At 46.1% G+C, this 18,256-nt stretch overlaps 1 protein-coding gene across 2 annotated transcripts in view; it reads left to right on the plus strand.

Moving 5' to 3' along the window:
• LOC109900769 (EH domain-containing protein 3) overlaps positions 1-11,553 on the plus strand; it is a 38,394-nt gene extending 26,841 nt beyond the window's left edge. Inside the window, exons 4-6 of one of the 2 annotated variants that reach the window (XM_020496567.2) lie at positions 3,944-4,356; positions 8,639-8,803; positions 9,383-11,553. In XM_020496567.2, the coding sequence (XP_020352156.1) occupies positions 3,944-4,356; positions 8,639-8,803; positions 9,383-9,913 (1,109 nt within the window). In that variant the 3' untranslated portion in view covers positions 9,914-11,553. The remainder of the gene's footprint in view (positions 1-3,943; positions 4,357-8,638; positions 8,804-9,382) is intronic. The other variant, XM_020496568.2, reaches the window with a different exon arrangement.
• The last annotated feature ends 6,703 nt before the right edge of the window (positions 11,554-18,256 follow it).

Genomic DNA, 18,256 nt, shown 5'->3' on the forward strand with positions numbered 1-18,256 from the left:
ATCTTGTCAGTGGGAGACTTAGCTACCTTCTTCACTACGAATACATGCTTTGGGAATGGACTACTCATCATCTGAGAGTAGAGTACATTTTCATTTCTCTGCGGGTGAAATCTGTTTTCCCCCGACGGCTCTCTTTGTCTCCTGGCTTCTGGGATCACTGCCTTCAGATTAGACATCTAATTGCTCCATTAGATTAGCCATCATTTGGGGGATTCTCTTTATCTGTGCTGAAACACCTCTGTCTCTATCTATTTGCTGCTGGCAGGAGGAGAGTAAAGTGGTTCAGTTACCCACTTAGTGTAAAGCACAGGAGGTTGGTGGCACATTAATTGTGGAGGATGGGCTCATGGCAACGGCTGGAGCGGAACCAATAGAATGGTATCAAATAGTGTTTTCGCTGATTTTCAACCTCTCCCTGTCTGAGTCTGTAATACCAACATGTCTCAAGCAGACCACCATAGTTCATGTGCCCAAGAACACTAAGGTAACCTGCCTAAATGATTACCGACACGTAGCACTCACGTCTGTAGCCATGGCTCACATCAACATCATTATCCCAGAAACCTTAGACCCACTCCAATTTGCATACCGCCCCAACAGATGCACAGATGATGAGATGATGAAATCTCTATTGCACTCAACACCCTTTCCGACCTGGGCAAAAGGAACACCTACAGTATGTGAGAATGCTATTTATTGACTTCAGCTCAGCATTCAACATCATAGTGCCCTCATAGCTTATCACTAAGCTAAGGGCCCTGGGACTAAACACCTCCCTCTGCAACTGGATCCTAGACTTCCTGATGGGCCGCCCCCAGGTGGTAAGGGTAGGTAACAACACATCCGCCACACTGATCCTCAACACAGGGACACCTCAGGGGTGCGTGCTCAGTCCCCTCCTGTACTCCCTGTTCAATCAGGACTGCACGGCCAGGCACGACTCCAACACCATCATTAAGTTTGCCGATGACACAACAGTGGTAAGCCTGATCACCGAAAACGATGAGACAGCCTATAGGGAGGAGGTCAGAGACCTGACCGTGTGGTGCAAGGACAACCTCTCCCTCAACGTAATCAAGACAAAGGAGATGATTGTGGACAACAGGAAAAGGATGACCAAGCATGCCCCCATTCTCATTGACGGGCTGTAGTGGAGCAGGTTGAGAGCTTCAAGTTCCTTGGCGTCCACATCACTAACAAACTAACATGGTCCAAGCACACCAAGACAGTTGTGAAGAGGGCTCGACAAAACCTTTTCCCCCTCAGGAGACTGAAAAGATTTGGCGAAAGGTTTTACATCTGCACCATCGAGAGCATCCTGACGGGTTGCATCATTGCCTGGTATGGCAACTGCTCGGTCTCTGACCGCAAGGCACTACAGAGGGTAGTGCATACGGCTCAGTACATCACCGGGGCGAAGCTTCCTACCATACAAGACCTCTATAACAGGCGGTGTCAGAGGAAGGCCCTAGAAATCGTCAAAAGATTTCAGCCAACCTAATCATAGACTGTTCTGCCTGCTATCGGTACCGGAGCGCCAAATCTAGGTCTAAGAGGCTTCTAAACAGTTTCTACCACCAAGCCATAAGACTCCTGAACATCTAATCAAAGGTCTACCCAGACTACCCCCCCTCCCCCATTTCTACGCTGCTGCTACTCTCTGTTATTATCTATGCATAGCCACTTTAATAACTCTACCTACATGTACATTTTACCTCAATTACCTCGACACCGGTGCCCTCACACATTGACTCTGTACCGGTACCCCCTGTATATAGCCCCACTATTGTTATTTACTGATGCTCTTTAATTATTTGTTCATCTTATCTCTTACTTTTTTTGTATTTTCTTAAAACTGCTTTGTTGGTTAACGGCTTGTAAGTAAGCATTTCACTGTAAGGTCTGTTGTATTCAGCGCATGTGACAAATACAATTTGATTTGAAATACCATTCCATTAGCTCCGTTCCAGCCATTATAATGAGCTGTCCTCCCCTCAGCAGCCTCCTTTGGTGTAAAGCCTGTTATCCAGCCAGTGAGGCCGAGGGTAGGTTAGGGGAGGCTAGCGCTCCAGCCCCTTGAGGTCAGGAGGTTAATGCTTCGAGGAGAGGAGAAGAGGGTCGTGAAGCTATATCCCGAGTCACACTGTCGTGTCCTGTCCTGTCCTGTCATGTCCTGTCATGTCAAGTAGTGAGAATTAAGTGCAAATCAAGCAGTGAGTTCAAGATATATTAGCACGGGTTTAAATTAATAATGTCATCATGTTATGTTCTCACTGGTAAGTGGTAAGCGACCAAATAATCAACCATTACCTCATTGTGTTCAAATGCCTTTCAGCCTCTATCTTAACAAGTGGTTCTGTTCTCTTTTGTAATTGATGACTCTTGTGAAATAGGCCTACCAAGCTCACAACACTCTTCTGGTTACTTAGCTGGACACCACTGGGCCGCCCTGGTCTTCCAACAGTCTGTTGTTCTGCTGGTTGTTGACCCTGCCTCTCTCCTGCCTCTCTCCTGCCTCTCTCCCACCCCTGGCTCTCTCCCACCCCTGCCTCTCCCCTGCCTCTCTCCTGCCTCTCTCCCACCCCTGGCACTCTCCTACCCCTGCCTCTCTCCTGCTTCTCTCCTGCCTCGCCCCTGCCTCTCTCCCACCTCTCTCCCACCCCTGGCTCTCTCCTGCTTCTCTCCTGCCTCGCCCCTGCCTCTCTCCTGCCTCTCTCCCACCCCTGCCTCTCTCCCACCCCTGCCTCTCTCCTGCCTCTCTCCCACCCCTGCCTCTCTCCTGCCTCTCTCCCACCCCTGGCTCTATCCCACCCCTGCCTCTCTCCTGCTTCTCTCCTGCCTCTCTCCTGCCTCTCTCCCACCCCTGGCTCTCTCCCACCCCTGCCTCTCTCCTGCTTCTTTCCTGCCTCTCACCTGCCTCTCTCCCACCTCTCTCCCACCCCTGGCTCTCTCCCACCCCTGCCTCTCTCCTGCTTCTCTCCTGCCTCGCCCCTGCCTCTCTCCTGCCTCTCTCCCACCCCTGGCTCTCTCCCACCCCTGCCTCTCTCCTGCCTCTCCCCTGCCTCTCTCCCGCCTCTCTCCCACCCCTGGCTCTCTCCCACCCCTGCCTCTCTCCTGCCTCTCCCCTGCCTCTCTCCCACACCTGCCTCTCTCCCACTTCTCTCCCACACCTGCCTCTCCCCTGCCTCTCTCCTGCTTCTCTCCCCTGCCTCTCTCCCACTTCTCTCCCACACCTGCCTCTCTCCTGCCTCTTGCCTGCCTCTCTCTTTTCTCACTCCTACTTTTCCCCTGCCATTCCCCTGCCTCTCCCCTGCCTCTCTCCCACACCTGCCTCTCTCCCACTTCTCTCCCACACCTGCCTCTCCCCTGCCTCTCTCCTGCTTCTCTCCCCTGCCTCTCTCCCACTTCTCTCCCACACCTGCCTCTCTCCTGCCTCTTGCCTGCCTCTCTCTTTTCTCACTCCTACTTTTCCCCTGCCATTCCCCTGCCTCTCTCCTGCCTCTCGCCTGCCTCTCTCTTGCTTCTCTCCTGTCTCTCGCCTGCCTCTCTCCCACTACTCTCCCACACCTGCCTCTCTCCTGCCTCTCCCCTGCCTCTCTTCCACTTCTCTCCCACACCTGCCTCTCTCCTGCCTCTCTCCCACTTCTCTCCCACACCTGCCTCTCTCCTGCCTCTTGCCTGCCTCTCTCCCACTTCTCTCCCACACCTGCCTCTCTCCTGCCTCTTGCCTGCCTCTCTCTTGCCTCACTCCTGCTTCTCCCCCGCCATTCCCCTGCCTCTCTCCTGCCTCTCGCCTGTCTCTCTTGCCTCACTCCTGCTTCTCCCCTGCCATTCCCCTGCCTCTACCCTGCCTCTCTCCTGGCTCTCCTCCATCCTTGCCTTTCTCTTGCCTCTCTCCCACCTCTCCCACCCTTGCTTCCCCTCACCCCCTACGTGTCTAAAGGCTACGACTTCGCCGCCGTGCTGGAGTGGTTTGCAGAGCGCGTGGATCGAATCATCCTCCTCTTCGACGCCCACAAGCTGGACATATCAGACGAGTTCTCGGAGGTCATCAAGGCCCTGAAGAATCACGAAGACAAGATCCGGGTGGTTCTAAACAAGGCAGACCAGATTGAGACGCAGCAGCTGATGAGGGTCTACGGTGCACTCATGTGGTCGCTGGGGAAGATCGTCAACACACCCGAGGTGATCCGTGTCTATATAGGGTCATTCTGGTCGCACCCGCTGCTCATCCCCGACAACCGTAAGCTGTTTGAGGCAGAGGAGCAGGACCTGTTCAAGGACATCCAGTCACTGCCCCGCAACGCTGCCCTCAGGAAGCTCAATGACCTCATCAAGAGGGCACGCCTCGCCAAGGTAAGCTCTAACCTCACATATGCATGGACCAACACACGCGTGCAAACACACATTCTCTCACAAAAGTAAGATTGACTAGTACTCCTAAGCACTATGTTATGTCATTTTGGCTTAACTAGGAAGTTCTCTTTTATTAGTTATTAAGTCTTTTTTCGAAAGAGAAGAAAAGTACTTGTTAAATAGGTATTTTGAATGGAACAGAATCTCCATACAGGAGTTGCTACTGAACTAATAAGCTACCAATCCTGACTGATGAGTAATGAAGAGTAATGACTGCAATTACATCCACTTTGTCAGGGCAAGATAACCTTTCCCTACTGAGCGAAGCTGCAATCCCTGGACATTGTGTGACTGCGTGGTGTGATGAGGGCTGGTACAGTGGCGGTACCAGGGTGCCTTCCCAACTGAGCTACACTTTAATAGAGTCCTAAAGCATTGGTGGCACTAAGAACACAGTCACACCAAATCAATTATCAGTCACAGGTCACTACTGTTCATTTGGCATAGAGCGTTGATTGCAATTGGATGTTAACAAGGTATGGTAGATGGAGTTAGTCATGGGACAAAACTTGACCTCAGATTGACCATGTTTTTCAAATAATGAGGTGACAAAGTAGCATTGGTATGCTTTTATTGTCTTATGGCGATAAGAAAAATGTGTTACTATATTGATCATATTATTATATTGATGAATAATTTATTCCAAACTAGATTGCAAGGTCAGTGGTTCTGTGATCAAGGCCTACAATCTTAGAATAAAAGGTTCTATCTAGAACCTTAAAGGGTTCTTTGGCTGTCCCCATAGGAGAACCCTTTGAAGAGCCCTTTTTGGTTCCAGCTAGAACCCTTTTGGTTCCAGGTAGAAACCTTTTGAGTTCCATGTAGGACCTTTTCCACAGAGGATTCTACATAGAACCCAAAAAGGTTTGACCTGGCACACAAAAAATGTTTTTCCTATGGGGACAGCCGAAGAACCCTTTTGGAACCCATTTCTAAGAGTGTACTGGGTGACCGATAGATGAGCATCCTGGGATCCAAGCAGTGATCAGGATAAAGACAGGTCAATCAACACAGTACAGAGTGTCTGTGTTCATACAACCATCCTCACAGCCACTGATGATTAACAATCCGCCTCACATGAAGAATCTTTCTCCCCAAGGCTGTATTTATGGCATCCGCCTCCCAGACAGCCAGGGAATCCCTCAACCCCTTCTGTCGTTCTGTCTCTTTCTGTCTCTCTCTCCATCTGGTATCTTATTAAGTTCTAGGTAGCACCGTAAGCATTTCACTGTAAGGTCTACCTGTTGTATTTGGCGCACTTGACAAATAAACTTTGATTTTATTTGATCTCCTCCCTCTTTTCTCCATCTCCTGAACTCAGACCAATCCACAGGCCCTAACACCATTCTGTCTCTCTGGGGGCCTAGCCGTGACTATATGGTGTTGTCACCAGTTACTGTGACATCTCAAGCAAATTTGATTTGCAGTACAATCTTCTCCGCCCATAGCTAAATGATAGTGTGTGTGTGTGATCAGGAATAGTGGGGAGTGTTTAATTGATGAGGTTGGCAGAATTCCTGGGATGAACTTGGTCTTACCATGTGGTTCCAACTCCATTAGTGTGGAATGGAACTTCATGAGATAGTCATCAGAGAGCAGTGAGACAGAGGAGAGACCATTCTGATGTAAATTAGAGAGAGAGATTGGGTAGCATTGATTTGACATGCCACCTGAGCTCAGGAGGTTATTATGTCATACAATACAGGCACCACATCATCTCAACACTTCAGATGGCTGTTCTGGAGATCACACAGCCACAGCAGGATGTCCTGAGGAGGGAGCGTGTGTGTGTGTGTGTGCCCGTGTGTGCGTGTTTTGGGGGCTTCCCTGGCCACAGTCCAAGGAATCACCCCCAAACAGGTGGTCACCTTGAGAGGAAATGGTAACACACCTCCGGCCTCCTCCTGTCCCATGTCCCCCTATTCCTGGTCCATGGAACCTGGTCCATGTCCTGTCCTATGCCTCTGTCCTGACCAGACCAGAGAAGTGGGCTTCCTCTGCTGTCAGCAGCAGTGTGCTCATCCATCCGCCAAAGGGAAACAGAGGCAGAGGATACAGAGGTTCCACTGAAGGAGCTGGTTACTCAAGTAGTGCCCGCCTGTGCACACACACACACACACACACACACACACACACACACACACACACACACACACACACACACACACACACACACACACACACACACACACACTATTAAATTGTTTTTTTTCCCTTATCAATCTCCACACAATACTCCATTATCATGAACCAAAGCCTGTTTTTTAGAACATTTTTTCAAATTTATACAAATTTAAAAACTTTAATATTAAATTTACATAAGTATTCAGACCTTTTACTCAGTACTTTGTTGAAGCACCTTTGGTAGTGATTACAACCTCAAGTCGTCTTGGGTATGACGCTACAAGCTTGGCACACCTGTACTTGGAAAGTTTCTCCCATTCTTCTCTGCAGATCCTCTCAAGCTCTGTCAGGTTGGATGGGGAGCATCACTGCACAGCTATTTTCAGGTCTCTCCAGAGATGTTTGATCAGGCTGGGCCACTCAAGGACATTCAGAGACTTGTCCCAAAGCCACTCTTGCGTTGTCTTGGCTGTGTGCTTAGGGTCGTTGTCCTATTGGAAGGTGGACCTTCACCCCGGTCTGAGAACCTGAGTGCTCTGAAGCAGGTTCATCAAAGCAGGAAGCAGGTTCATCAAAGATCTCTCTGTACTTTGCTCCATTCATCTTTGTCTTGATCCTGACTCTCTCTCCCAGTCCCTGCCACTGAAAAACATCCCCACACATGTTGCTCTCACCTCCATGCTTCACCGTAGGGATGGTGCCAGGTTTCCTCCAGACGTGACACTTGGCATTCATGCCAAAGAGTTCAATCTTGGTTTCATCAGACCAGAGTATCTTGTTTATCATGGTCTGAGAGTCCTTTAGGTGCCCTTTGGCAAAATCCAAGCGGGCTGTCATGTGCCTTTTATTGCTGAATGGCTTCTGTCTGGCCACTCTACCATAAAGGCCTGATTGGTGGAGTGCTGCAGAGATGATTGTCCTTCTGGAAGGTTCTCCCATCTCCACAGAGGAACTCTGTCAGAGTGATCATCGGGTTCTTGGTCACCTCCCTGACCAAGGCCCTTCTCCCCCGATTGGCCGGGCGGCCAAACTAGGAAGAGTCTTGGTACTTTCAAACTTCTTCCATTTAAGAATGATGGAGGCCACTGTGTTCTTGGGGACATTCAATACTGTAGAAATATTTCGGTAACCATCCTCAGATCTGTTCTTCAACACAATCCTGTCTCGGAGCTCAAGGACAATTCCTTCGACCTCATGGCTTGGTTTTTGCTCTGACATGCACTGTCAACTCTGGGATCTTATATACACAGGTGTGTGCCTTTCCAAATCATGTCCAATCAATAAAATTTATCACAGGTGTAAAACAAGCAAGTTGTAGAAACATCTCAACGATGATCAATGGAAACAGGATGCAACTGAGATCCATTTCGCATCTCATAGCAAAGGGTCTGAATACTTTTGTTAATAAGGTATTTCTGTTTTTAAGGTTGAATAAATTAGCAAACATTTCTCAAAGCCTGTTTTCACTTTGTCATTATGGGTTATTGTGTGGATTTTATTTAATTTGATACATTTTAGAATAAGGCTGTAATGTAACAAAATGTGGAAAAAGTCAAGGTGTCTGAATACTTTCCGAATGCACTGTATGTAATCTGTGTTCTCTTTTGAACTACACATACCATGTTCAGTTCTGCGTTCTGATATAGCACATGCATAACATGTTCTGGTGAAATATCTCTCAGAAATCTCAAGGGGAGTCAGTCGTGTGATGAGGTTATTTTCCCCTTCCCTCTCAGTTCTAGGAAACCCTAAGGAAGGGAAACCTCTTGTGTAGCTGGGTGTGATACCCGCCACATGCTCTCTCATAAAACTGCTTTAAGTGCTTCCTTCCTGTTTGAATGTTCATAATGTTAATTATTTCCAGTTTCAAGGACATCTGAGATATTAGGAGGAACATTGAAGAGCCCTTGGTGGTACAATAGACACATAAACAAAACTATCGTTCTAGCTATGACCTAATAGAAGCTGGCTGCAACACCTGTATGGGTCCCAATCCAGTATTTGAGGAAGCAGTATATGAGTGATTTTTCGCTGCCCTACTCAGTCTTAACAGACAGTCCACACTGAGTAGACTGTGTACTGCTCTGTGCCCTGCTAGGTCCATGCCTATATCATCAGCTCTCTGAAAAAGGAGATGCCCAGTGTGTTTGGGAAGGAGGGCAAGAAGAAGGAGCTGATTAACAGTCTGGGAGAGATCTACAGCCGCATTGAGAGAGAACACCAGATCTCCCCTGGAGACTTCCCCAACCTCAAGAAGATGCAGGTGAGATAGAAAGATTGGGCTTCTCTTGAGTAAAGCTAAGGGTAGGTGTCAAATATGGGCTGGACAGACGACATCATACCATAAATACCTAAAAACCTTGAAATATAAAATGACTACGAACATGACTCACAATGCCATGTTTACCAAGGAAGTGATGGATAAAGCCCACAATCTGTGCTGTTTTCCTCTGATTACTGAGCTAACTCACAAACATGTCCTACTGGGACTACTTTGAGCCATGGTGACAAAACAAGCTCCTTTCTGATTGGCTGTGATCAGGAATTAGATCTGAACCACCCCCAGTCCATCTGGGCCTGATGAGCACTTTGTTTTCCTCACTGAGAGAAGCACCAACATGACTTGGCTCAGAAAGTAAGCAGTAGTCATGTTGATCCTTTCTGACATACTGTATCTCTGATGCACAGACCAGGACAGTCATGTATCTTGTTCCGACTCCCTCTCACACAAAACATAATGTAGAGATGCATCAACTAAGATCAGCTTGACCCCAAACTGTTTGTATTGAGTAAGACACTGCTCTTTTGACCACTTACCTCTGCCCTCTCTTCCCTCCTATAGGAGCAACTTAATGCCCACGACCTGAACAAGTTCCAGCCCCTGAAGATAAAGCTGCTGGACACAGTGGACGACATGCTGGCCCACGACATCGCCGGTCTCATGGTGCTGGTCAGACAGGAGGAGACCAACCGACCCCAGCAGGTGGTGAAGGGAGGGGCCTTCGACGGCACCCTCAACGGGCCCTTCGGCCACGGCTATGGCGAGGGCGCCGGGGAGGGTATTGATGAGGCAGAGTGGGTGGTGGCCCGCGACAAGCCCATGTACGATGAGATCTTCTACACGCTGTCGCCGGTCAATGGGAAAGTGACGGGTGCCAACGCCAAGAAAGAGATGGTGAAGTCCAAGCTTCCCAACACGGTGCTGGGGAAGATCTGGAAGCTGGCTGACATCGATAAGGATGGGATGCTGGATGACGAGGAGTTTGCCCTGGCCAATCACCTGATCAAAGTCAAACTGGAGGGGCACGAGCTACCCGCCGACCTCCCCGGTCATCTCATCCCCCCCTCCAAGAGGAAAATCACTGCTGAGTAGACTCCCCCCCTGCACGCTCACCTCCTCAGGGCGTTGAACAAGAGAGGGAGTGAGTAAGACAGTGAAGGATCTATGGGGGTGTGGGGGTAAATTTATCAAGGTTGGACATCCACGCTTCACCAAGAAACAAAGAAAAGCAGAAACTTTGTGTTTATGCTTAGTGGGAGCAAAGGGATTGGTTTGCTCTTCTGGGAGATCTGATTTTTTTTAAAATTTTTTTATTGAACTGGGCTGAAGGGGGTAAAGGTCCTGGTTCAAAGTTCAGAGTCGAGGGAACTGATATTGGACTCTGCACCGCCCACATGCCCTATTGTTATACACCACTGAGAGTGTGCTATCTGTGACACAATAACCTGCATTATCATTGGATACATGAACACTGTCTGTTTCTCTCCAGCATAAATGATTTGTTTTTCATTTGTATTTTATTTGAGCCTGTTTTGTAGTCTGCTTCATATCTCCCCAGAAAATGGGCATGTTTCAAAAGGATAAACTAATATCAATACTAAATCTTAATAATCCTTCTAGTTATCACTTTAAAACACAATAACGGTCAAATGTAGTGACAGGAATCCTTTTTATAAGTAGGTAGTGTAGGCATATGATATTTTCTTCTTGTGAACAGGCAGCATCCTAACACATGCAGGCCCTTCATAGCCTGACCAAGAGACTGTTACAACTGTATAGCTTGGATATCGGAAATCTAAGAGTTGGTAGACCTTTAAATGTAGTGTTTGAAATTGCCTTCTAGTAACTAGTATCCTTGTCAAACGTCTGTATGTTTAATACCTATTTAATCTATTATTTAGCATACTTATGTAATTCTAATCACTGTTGAGAGAAAGAGACTTCAATCTTTCCATAGATAGAAGGAGGTGAGCTGACAATGGAGATGATGTTTATGTCCTGTTCTGGCGTTTCCAATTGGACATAGTACAGTATATATAGAAATATTCCCTTGTTCATCTACTCATTGGATGCATAACCCATTAAAAAGCAAAGGTTTCAAATCACTACTCGAGTCCAATTATCTTCGATTGCTTCCCTCGATAAATAGCACAAAAAAATACTATAGTTATAGTCTTGCTATACTCTGACGTTCAATATTCTATCGGCATACAGTGTATATCTATAATAGAGACTGTTCTATGCTCTATATTCTATGATATCCAGTGTTGTAGTTGAGACCACTTCTGGATATTATCCACCATAAATATTATGAAGTCATAATCCAAATACCCTGTGTTCTTGTACCTGATTATTCAGAAACTGAAAGGTGGAATAGGTCAGAAATATATGAGAATTGTATGTAGAAAAGGTCCAGGGCAAGTTTAATTTTGTAGCTATAGTAATACAGTGACAGTTATTATTGGGATCATAGTGAGGGAACACTCATCTGAAAGAAGTTCCTAGGGGAAATTGAAATGTTGATAGACTATACTGCACAGTATCTAAGGGAGTTTATTCCACTCACACTGTACACAAGTGGTAGGTTTCTTTCCCTGACTGATATGACTGATACTTGCTCTACTTCTCTTCTGCTGTGTATTCATCTGTTGCTGCTGATAGTACGCTAAGTATCCTGTCGTCATCAAATTGAGTAGATCTTGCAACTAATAAAGGTGACAGAGCCAAGCATTTCTCATTCTGGTTCCTGCTTTTGTTTAGACTAATTACGAGTTATGAATCTACAAGATTACTTTTTTCATGCACACCCGTTAGAGATATACAGTACCAGAGATGTACAGTACTATTATACTACATTGTAGAATAATAGTGACATCAAAACTTTGAAATGCATATGGAATCATGTAGTTACCCAAAAAGTGTTAAATCAAAATATATTTTATATTTGAGATTCTTCAAAATAGACACCCTTTTTGCCTTGATGACAGCTTTGCACACTCTTGGCATTCTCTCAACCAGATTCATGAGGTAATCACCTGGAATGCATTTCAGTTAGCAGGTGTACCTTGTTAAAAGTTCATTTGTGGAATTTCTTTCCTTCTTGATGCGTTTGAGCCAATCAGTTGTGTTTTGACAAGGTAGGGGTGGTATACAGAAGATAGCCCTATTTGGTAAAAGACAAAGTCCATATTATGACAAGAACAGCTCAAATATCCGAATAGAAATGACAGTCCATCATTACTTTAATTAACACAAGAAGGTCAGTCAGTGGAAAATTTCAAGAACTTTGATAGTTTCTTCAAGTGCAGTTGCAAAAACCACCAAGCGCTATGATGATACTGGCTATTATGAGGACCATCACAGGAAAGGAAGACCCAGAGTTACCTCTGCTGCAGAGTATAAGTTCATTAGAGTTACCAGCCTCAGAAATTGCAGCCCAAATTGCAGCCCAAATCAATGCTTCACAGAGTAAAATCTCAACATCAACTGTTCAGAGGAGACTACATGAATCAGGCCTTCATGGTCAAATTGCAAAGAAACCACTACTAAAATACACCAATAAGAAGAGACTTGCTTGGGCCAAGAAACATGAGCAATGGACATTAGACCGGTGGAAATCGGTCCTTTTGGTCTGATGAGTCCACATTTGACATTTTTGGTGTCTTTGGAAAACGCAGAGTAGGTGAACGGATGATCTCAGCATGTATGGTTCCCACCGTGAAGCATGGAGGTGGGGGTGCTTTGCTGGTGATATTGTCAGTGATTTATTTTTTTATTCAAGGCACATTTAACAAGCCTCAAATCAAATTAATTTATAAAGCCCTTTTTACGTCAGCCGATGTCACAAAGTGCTATACAGAAACCCAGCCTAAAACCGCAAACAGCAAGCAATGCAGATGTAGAAGCACGGTGGCTAGAAAAAACTCCCTAGAAAGGCAGGAACCTAGGAAGGAACCTAGAGAGGAACAAGCCTCTAAGGGGTGGCCAGTCCTCTTCTGGCCATGCCGGGTGGAGATTATAACAGTACATGGCCAAGATGTTCAAACGTTCGTAGATGACCAGCATGGTCAAATAATAATAATCACAGTGGTGGTAGAGGGTGCAACAGGTCAGCACCTCGGGAGTAAATGTCAGTTAGCTTTTCATAGCCGAGCATTCAGAGTTAGAGACAGCAGGTGCGGACGAGAGAGATTTGAAAAAAACAGCAGGTCCGGGACAAGGTAGCATGTCCGGTGAACAGATCAAGGTTCCATATCCACAGGCAGAACAGCTGAAACTGGAGCAGCAGTATGACCAGGTGGACAGCAATGAGTCATCAGGCCAGGTAGTCCTGAGGCAAAGTCCCAGGGCTCAGGTCCTCCGGGAGGGGAGGGAGAGGGAGAGAGAGAAGTAGAGGGAACATACTTAAATTCACACAGGACACCGGATAATACAGGAGAAATACTCCAGATATAATAGACTGACCCTAGCCCCCGACACAAACTATTGCAGTATAAATACTGAAGGCTGAGACAGGAGGGGTCGGGAGACACTGGCCCCGTCCGAAAACAGTGCCAACTAGGCAGGATATAACCCCACCCACTTTTCCAAAGCACAGCCCCCACACCACTAGAGGGATATCTTCAAACCACCAACTTACTACCCTGAGACAAGGCTGAGTATAGCCCATGAAGATCTCCCCCACGGCACAAACCCGAGGGGGGCGACAACCCGGACAGGATGATCACTTCAGTGACTCAACCCACTCAAGTTACGCACCCCTCCTATTGACAGCATGGAAGAGCACTAGTAAGCTAGTGACTCAGCCTCCGTAATAGGGTTAGAGGCAGAGAATCCCAGTGGAGAGAGGGGAACCGGTCAGGCAGAGACAGCATGGCTACCACATTATTCTGCAGCGATACGCCATCCCATCTGGTTTGCGCTTAGTAGGACTATCATTTGTTTTTCAACAGAACAATGACCCAAAACACACCTCCAGGCTGTGTAAGGGCTATTTGACCAATACGGATAGTGATGGAGTTCTGCGTCAGATGACCTGGCCTCCACAATCCCCCAACCTCAACCCAATTGAGAATGTTTGGGATGAGTTGGACCGCAGAGTGAAGGAAAAGCAGCCAACAAGTGCTCAACATATGTGGGAACTCCTTCAAGACTGTTGGAAAATCATTCCAGTTGAAGCTGGTTGAGAGAATGCCAAGAAAGTGCAAAGCTGTCATCAAGGCAAATATAACATACATTTTGATTTGTTTAACACTTTTTGGTTACTACATGATACCATATGTGTTATTTCATACTTTTGATGTTTTCACTACGTATTATTCTACAATATAGTACAAATGAAGAAAAACCCTTGAATGAGTAGGTGTGTCCAAACTTTTGACTGTGTTGTATTTTCAGTTAAATTGCAGCTCCTGATTGTATCTCGTGTCACCTGTGTTCAACAGCTACATGTACACAACCAGTTCAATGATAACTCGATACAAACACTGGATGCCTGCTCTGTGTTCATCATCACAACTAAATCCATTACACAGCCACTTGTAAATAAGATCACACATTCTTCCCTCTCTGCTAGTGCAGAATACTCAGACAGATGTTGCGGTAACACTCTCTGAGCTAATGGCTAATGGGATGTATCACAAGTGGGAGTGTTGGAGTAGTTTGTGCAGTCTATTTTCTGGGTCATTGATATAGAGAGATAGAAAGAGTGAGTACCACGGGCAAATGGAGAGTGGGGTTCTGGGATATGGATCTGTTTTGCCAGTTGTATTTTTAATGACTAACAATGAGAGGTCTCCTTGGTAAACCACTCTCAGTCTCTCAGAATTCTCCATGTGTGTGATTAACCGACTTACAGAAAGCTAGTGGCCATTTTCAAGTGTTTGTTGTTCTGTGTAACTGTTCTCTAATTGGTCTGAAGTCGGATGGTAAAACATTCCTCATAGTTCGCTCTGCTAGGAAAAGGGAATAAAGACCTCATTACTTTACAGTATTACAAGGTGTATTGTGCTGTTTGCTTGTGTCCCTGCCTCTCTTCTTTAGTAAGTCCACATGGAGTAGTACCATGTCCCCACTATGACCTATTTCCCTAATGTCATGTCTTTATTTTCTGAAACTGTGTGGAGAAGGAAGGGAAGATATGTTTTAGTGGTTGGAGTTTTGTTGTTGTGGTTTCCCTGCCAGAGATGTGGGTCACGATTGGTTGTAATGACTATAGGTAGAGAGCAGTGGGGAGGTCAAGAGCCTTAAATACAGCAACCAAGATGTTGGCATGTTATGGTTTTTCAACTTTCTTCTGGACTGGACCATAGATGAGAAGTTTGTAAAGTGGATGTCTCTTTCCATTTCTCTGTACTTTGGATATAGTAACCAACAGACATGAATCAAACAGAATATTTATTGGAAGGACTGGAAAGATGATACAGGTAGTTAACTTTTATTTGGGAAATTCTTACAATGCATATTTTCGATCATATCCTCTCAATGTTAGTATCTGCAGAATAAATCCTTGGTTACTGTCATGAAGTTAATCATAAGTGTCACCAATTCCGTGATTGATGTTTTCCTGTTTGTTGCATCACACTCTGCTCTTTCCCACACATTCACATGGCCGGTACATCCACATTTGTCAGCTGTGTTGGACACCATGATGTTGCCTGCATTCACCTTCCTTCCCACAGTCCCCCTCCCCTCCCCCTTCTATAGAGTCAGGGGCAAGCTATCCAGACTGTGTTGTTTATGTATACTTGGAGGGCAGAGAGTGGCTCCATCCTGGACCAGAGCAGGGAGACGGGACATGGGCTGGAGGGCTCCAGTGTGTTTTCCTCTTTCCTGGCCCTGCCCTGTGCCTCTTGGCCATGGGGAGGTGAGTCACCTCAGATACTGCCCCTGGTCTGCACAACATCCCAGCTACACACACACGCTAGGGTTGCAAAATTACGATAACTTTCCTTAAATTCCCCGGTTTTCTATGAATTCTGTTTGGAGGATTCCGGATTTCCTGCTTATTCCCTCTTTATTCCGGGAATCCTTCAAGTCACCAGAATTGTGCAATCCTAACACACGCACACAAACTGCCAGATTACTGTTACAACTGGGAGCCAAAAGAGTCATGGTCATAAGAAGAGACGTGGCGCCATGTGTCCCCTTGATGAGAACCCACCCAAATGACAAATTGGTTGACATTACTGATTATTACTGAAGGTTCATATAATGACATGAAGATGTCTTCAGTTCAGACCAAACTATTTCACTTATACTGTATATATTATTATATAGCAGCGACGATGCACCTTTTAGAAGGCATTTTGACCGGCGTTCGTGGAGATTGCTTCCATAGTAAATGCTGAGCATGCATGCCTGCTTTACTTGTAGAAGTCAGTTATAGTGCGCTGCGCTATATTATTCCTTGCATTGAATCCCGACTCTCAGTATCAGCTGACTCCATAGGGTGTCATAACGTTGAGGAAAAGGGAAAGCTGAATGTTGCATGTTGTCACGGAAAATTCTGTAAGTGTGCGTGGGAGATATTTGGGGGTGAGGTGGGGGTTTAAGGGAACAGAGGGAGGCCCAGCCCTGAATCCAGGGCTGGCCAAGAGCAGGCCACTGGCCTTGACATACACACACGGACCTGCGGAGGTAGATGAGAAGTACAACATACGTTGCAAACATCCGGCACTCTCTCCACTTCCTACAGGAAATGCTGCCCCCGTCACAGCTGTGCTCTCTGTCCGTGTCCCTCTCCAACCACTGTCCCCTGACTGAGAATACAGCCGACTACTCCTCACTGCAGTTCCCCCTACAGCCATCCACTACGTGGCTTGTGTTTTCACCCAGTACCAAATCCATAACTATGTCCACAATAATTGTATGTAAAGCTATGGTAAACTATGTCTACTGAATAGAAAATCATGAGATCAAATGAGAGATCTGCTTTTGAACTCTTAATGTTGTCTGTGATATGAAAGTAGTAACCATCAGTGGCGTTATGCTCATAGTGGGCACAAAGGCTCCCTCAGATAGGTCCTGCTTTTACTAAACTTTATTTTTTAATTTAACCTTTATTTAACGAGGCATGTCAGTTAAGAACACGTTTTTATTTTACAATGACAGCCTACCCAGGCAAACATTCCCATAACGACGCTGAGCCAATTGTGCGCCGATCACGGCCGGTTGTGATACGACATGGGTCTGTAGTGACGCCTCTAGCACTGAGATGCAGTGCCTTACACTGCTGCCCCACTCGGAAGCCCAATTTTTATCATAATTATTTATCAAAAATATCTGACAGCTGTATTTTGCGAATGGGTCACACTGACTGGAACAGGCAAAGAGTTAGCCCCCTATTCCCCCTAGTAAGTGGTCCCTTCCAAGGTGCACGGAGCAAAGAGATGCCAAGGCAGGACACTAGATACTCTGGTGAATGCAGTATCGTCAGTGGAGGAGGAGAGAGAGTGTAGTGACACACAGCGTTTGATTTGATGTTAGTTGCCGGTGGGCAGGAGGTATGTTTGTAAATTGATTTGATCAAGCTACAGTGCATTCAGAAAGTATTCAGAACCCTTGACTTTTAAAAAATGTTGGTACAGCCTTATTCTAAAATGGATTAAATTATTTATTTCCCTCATCAATCTACGCACAATAACCCATAATGAAAAAAGCGAAGAGGTTTTTAGACATTTTAGCAAATTTATGAAATAAAAAAAACAGAAATACCTTATTTACATAAGTATTCAGGCCCTTTGCTATGAGACTCGAAATTGAGCTCAGATGCATCCTGTTTACAATGATCATCATTGACATGTTTCTACAACATGATTGGAGTCCACCTGTGGTAAATTCAATTGATTGGACATGATTTGGAAAGGGACACACCTGTCTATATAAGGTCCAACAGTTGGCACTGCATGTCAGAGCAAAAACCAAGCCATGAGGTCGAAGGAATTGTCCTTAGAGCTCCAAGACAGGATTACGTCGAGGCACAGATCTGGGGAAGGGTACCAAAACATTTCTGCAGCATTGAAGGTCCCCAAGAACACGGTGTCCTCCATCATTCTTAAATGGAACACATTTGGAACCTTCAAGACTCTTCCTAGAGCTGGCCGCCCGGCCAAACTGAGCATCGCTGGAGAAGGGCCTTGGTCAGAGAGGTGACCCAGAACCCAATGGTCACTCTGACAGAGCTCAAGAGTTCCTCTGTGGAGATGGTTGTCCTTCTGGAAGGTTCTCCCATCTCTGCAGCACTCCACCAATCAGGCTTTATGGTAGAGTGGCCAGTAAAAGGCACATGACAGCCCGCATGGAGTTTGCCAAAAGGCAGCTCAAGGAGCAAGATTTTCTGGTCTGATGAAACCAAGATTGAACTCTTTAGCCTGAATGACAAGCGTCACATCTGGAGGACACCTGGCACCATCCCAATGGTGAAGCATGGTGGTG

Source organism: Oncorhynchus kisutch, linkage group LG12, assembly GCF_002021735.2.
Source record: "Oncorhynchus kisutch isolate 150728-3 linkage group LG12, Okis_V2, whole genome shotgun sequence".
NCBI classification, from domain to species: Eukaryota; Metazoa; Chordata; class Actinopteri; order Salmoniformes; family Salmonidae; genus Oncorhynchus; species Oncorhynchus kisutch.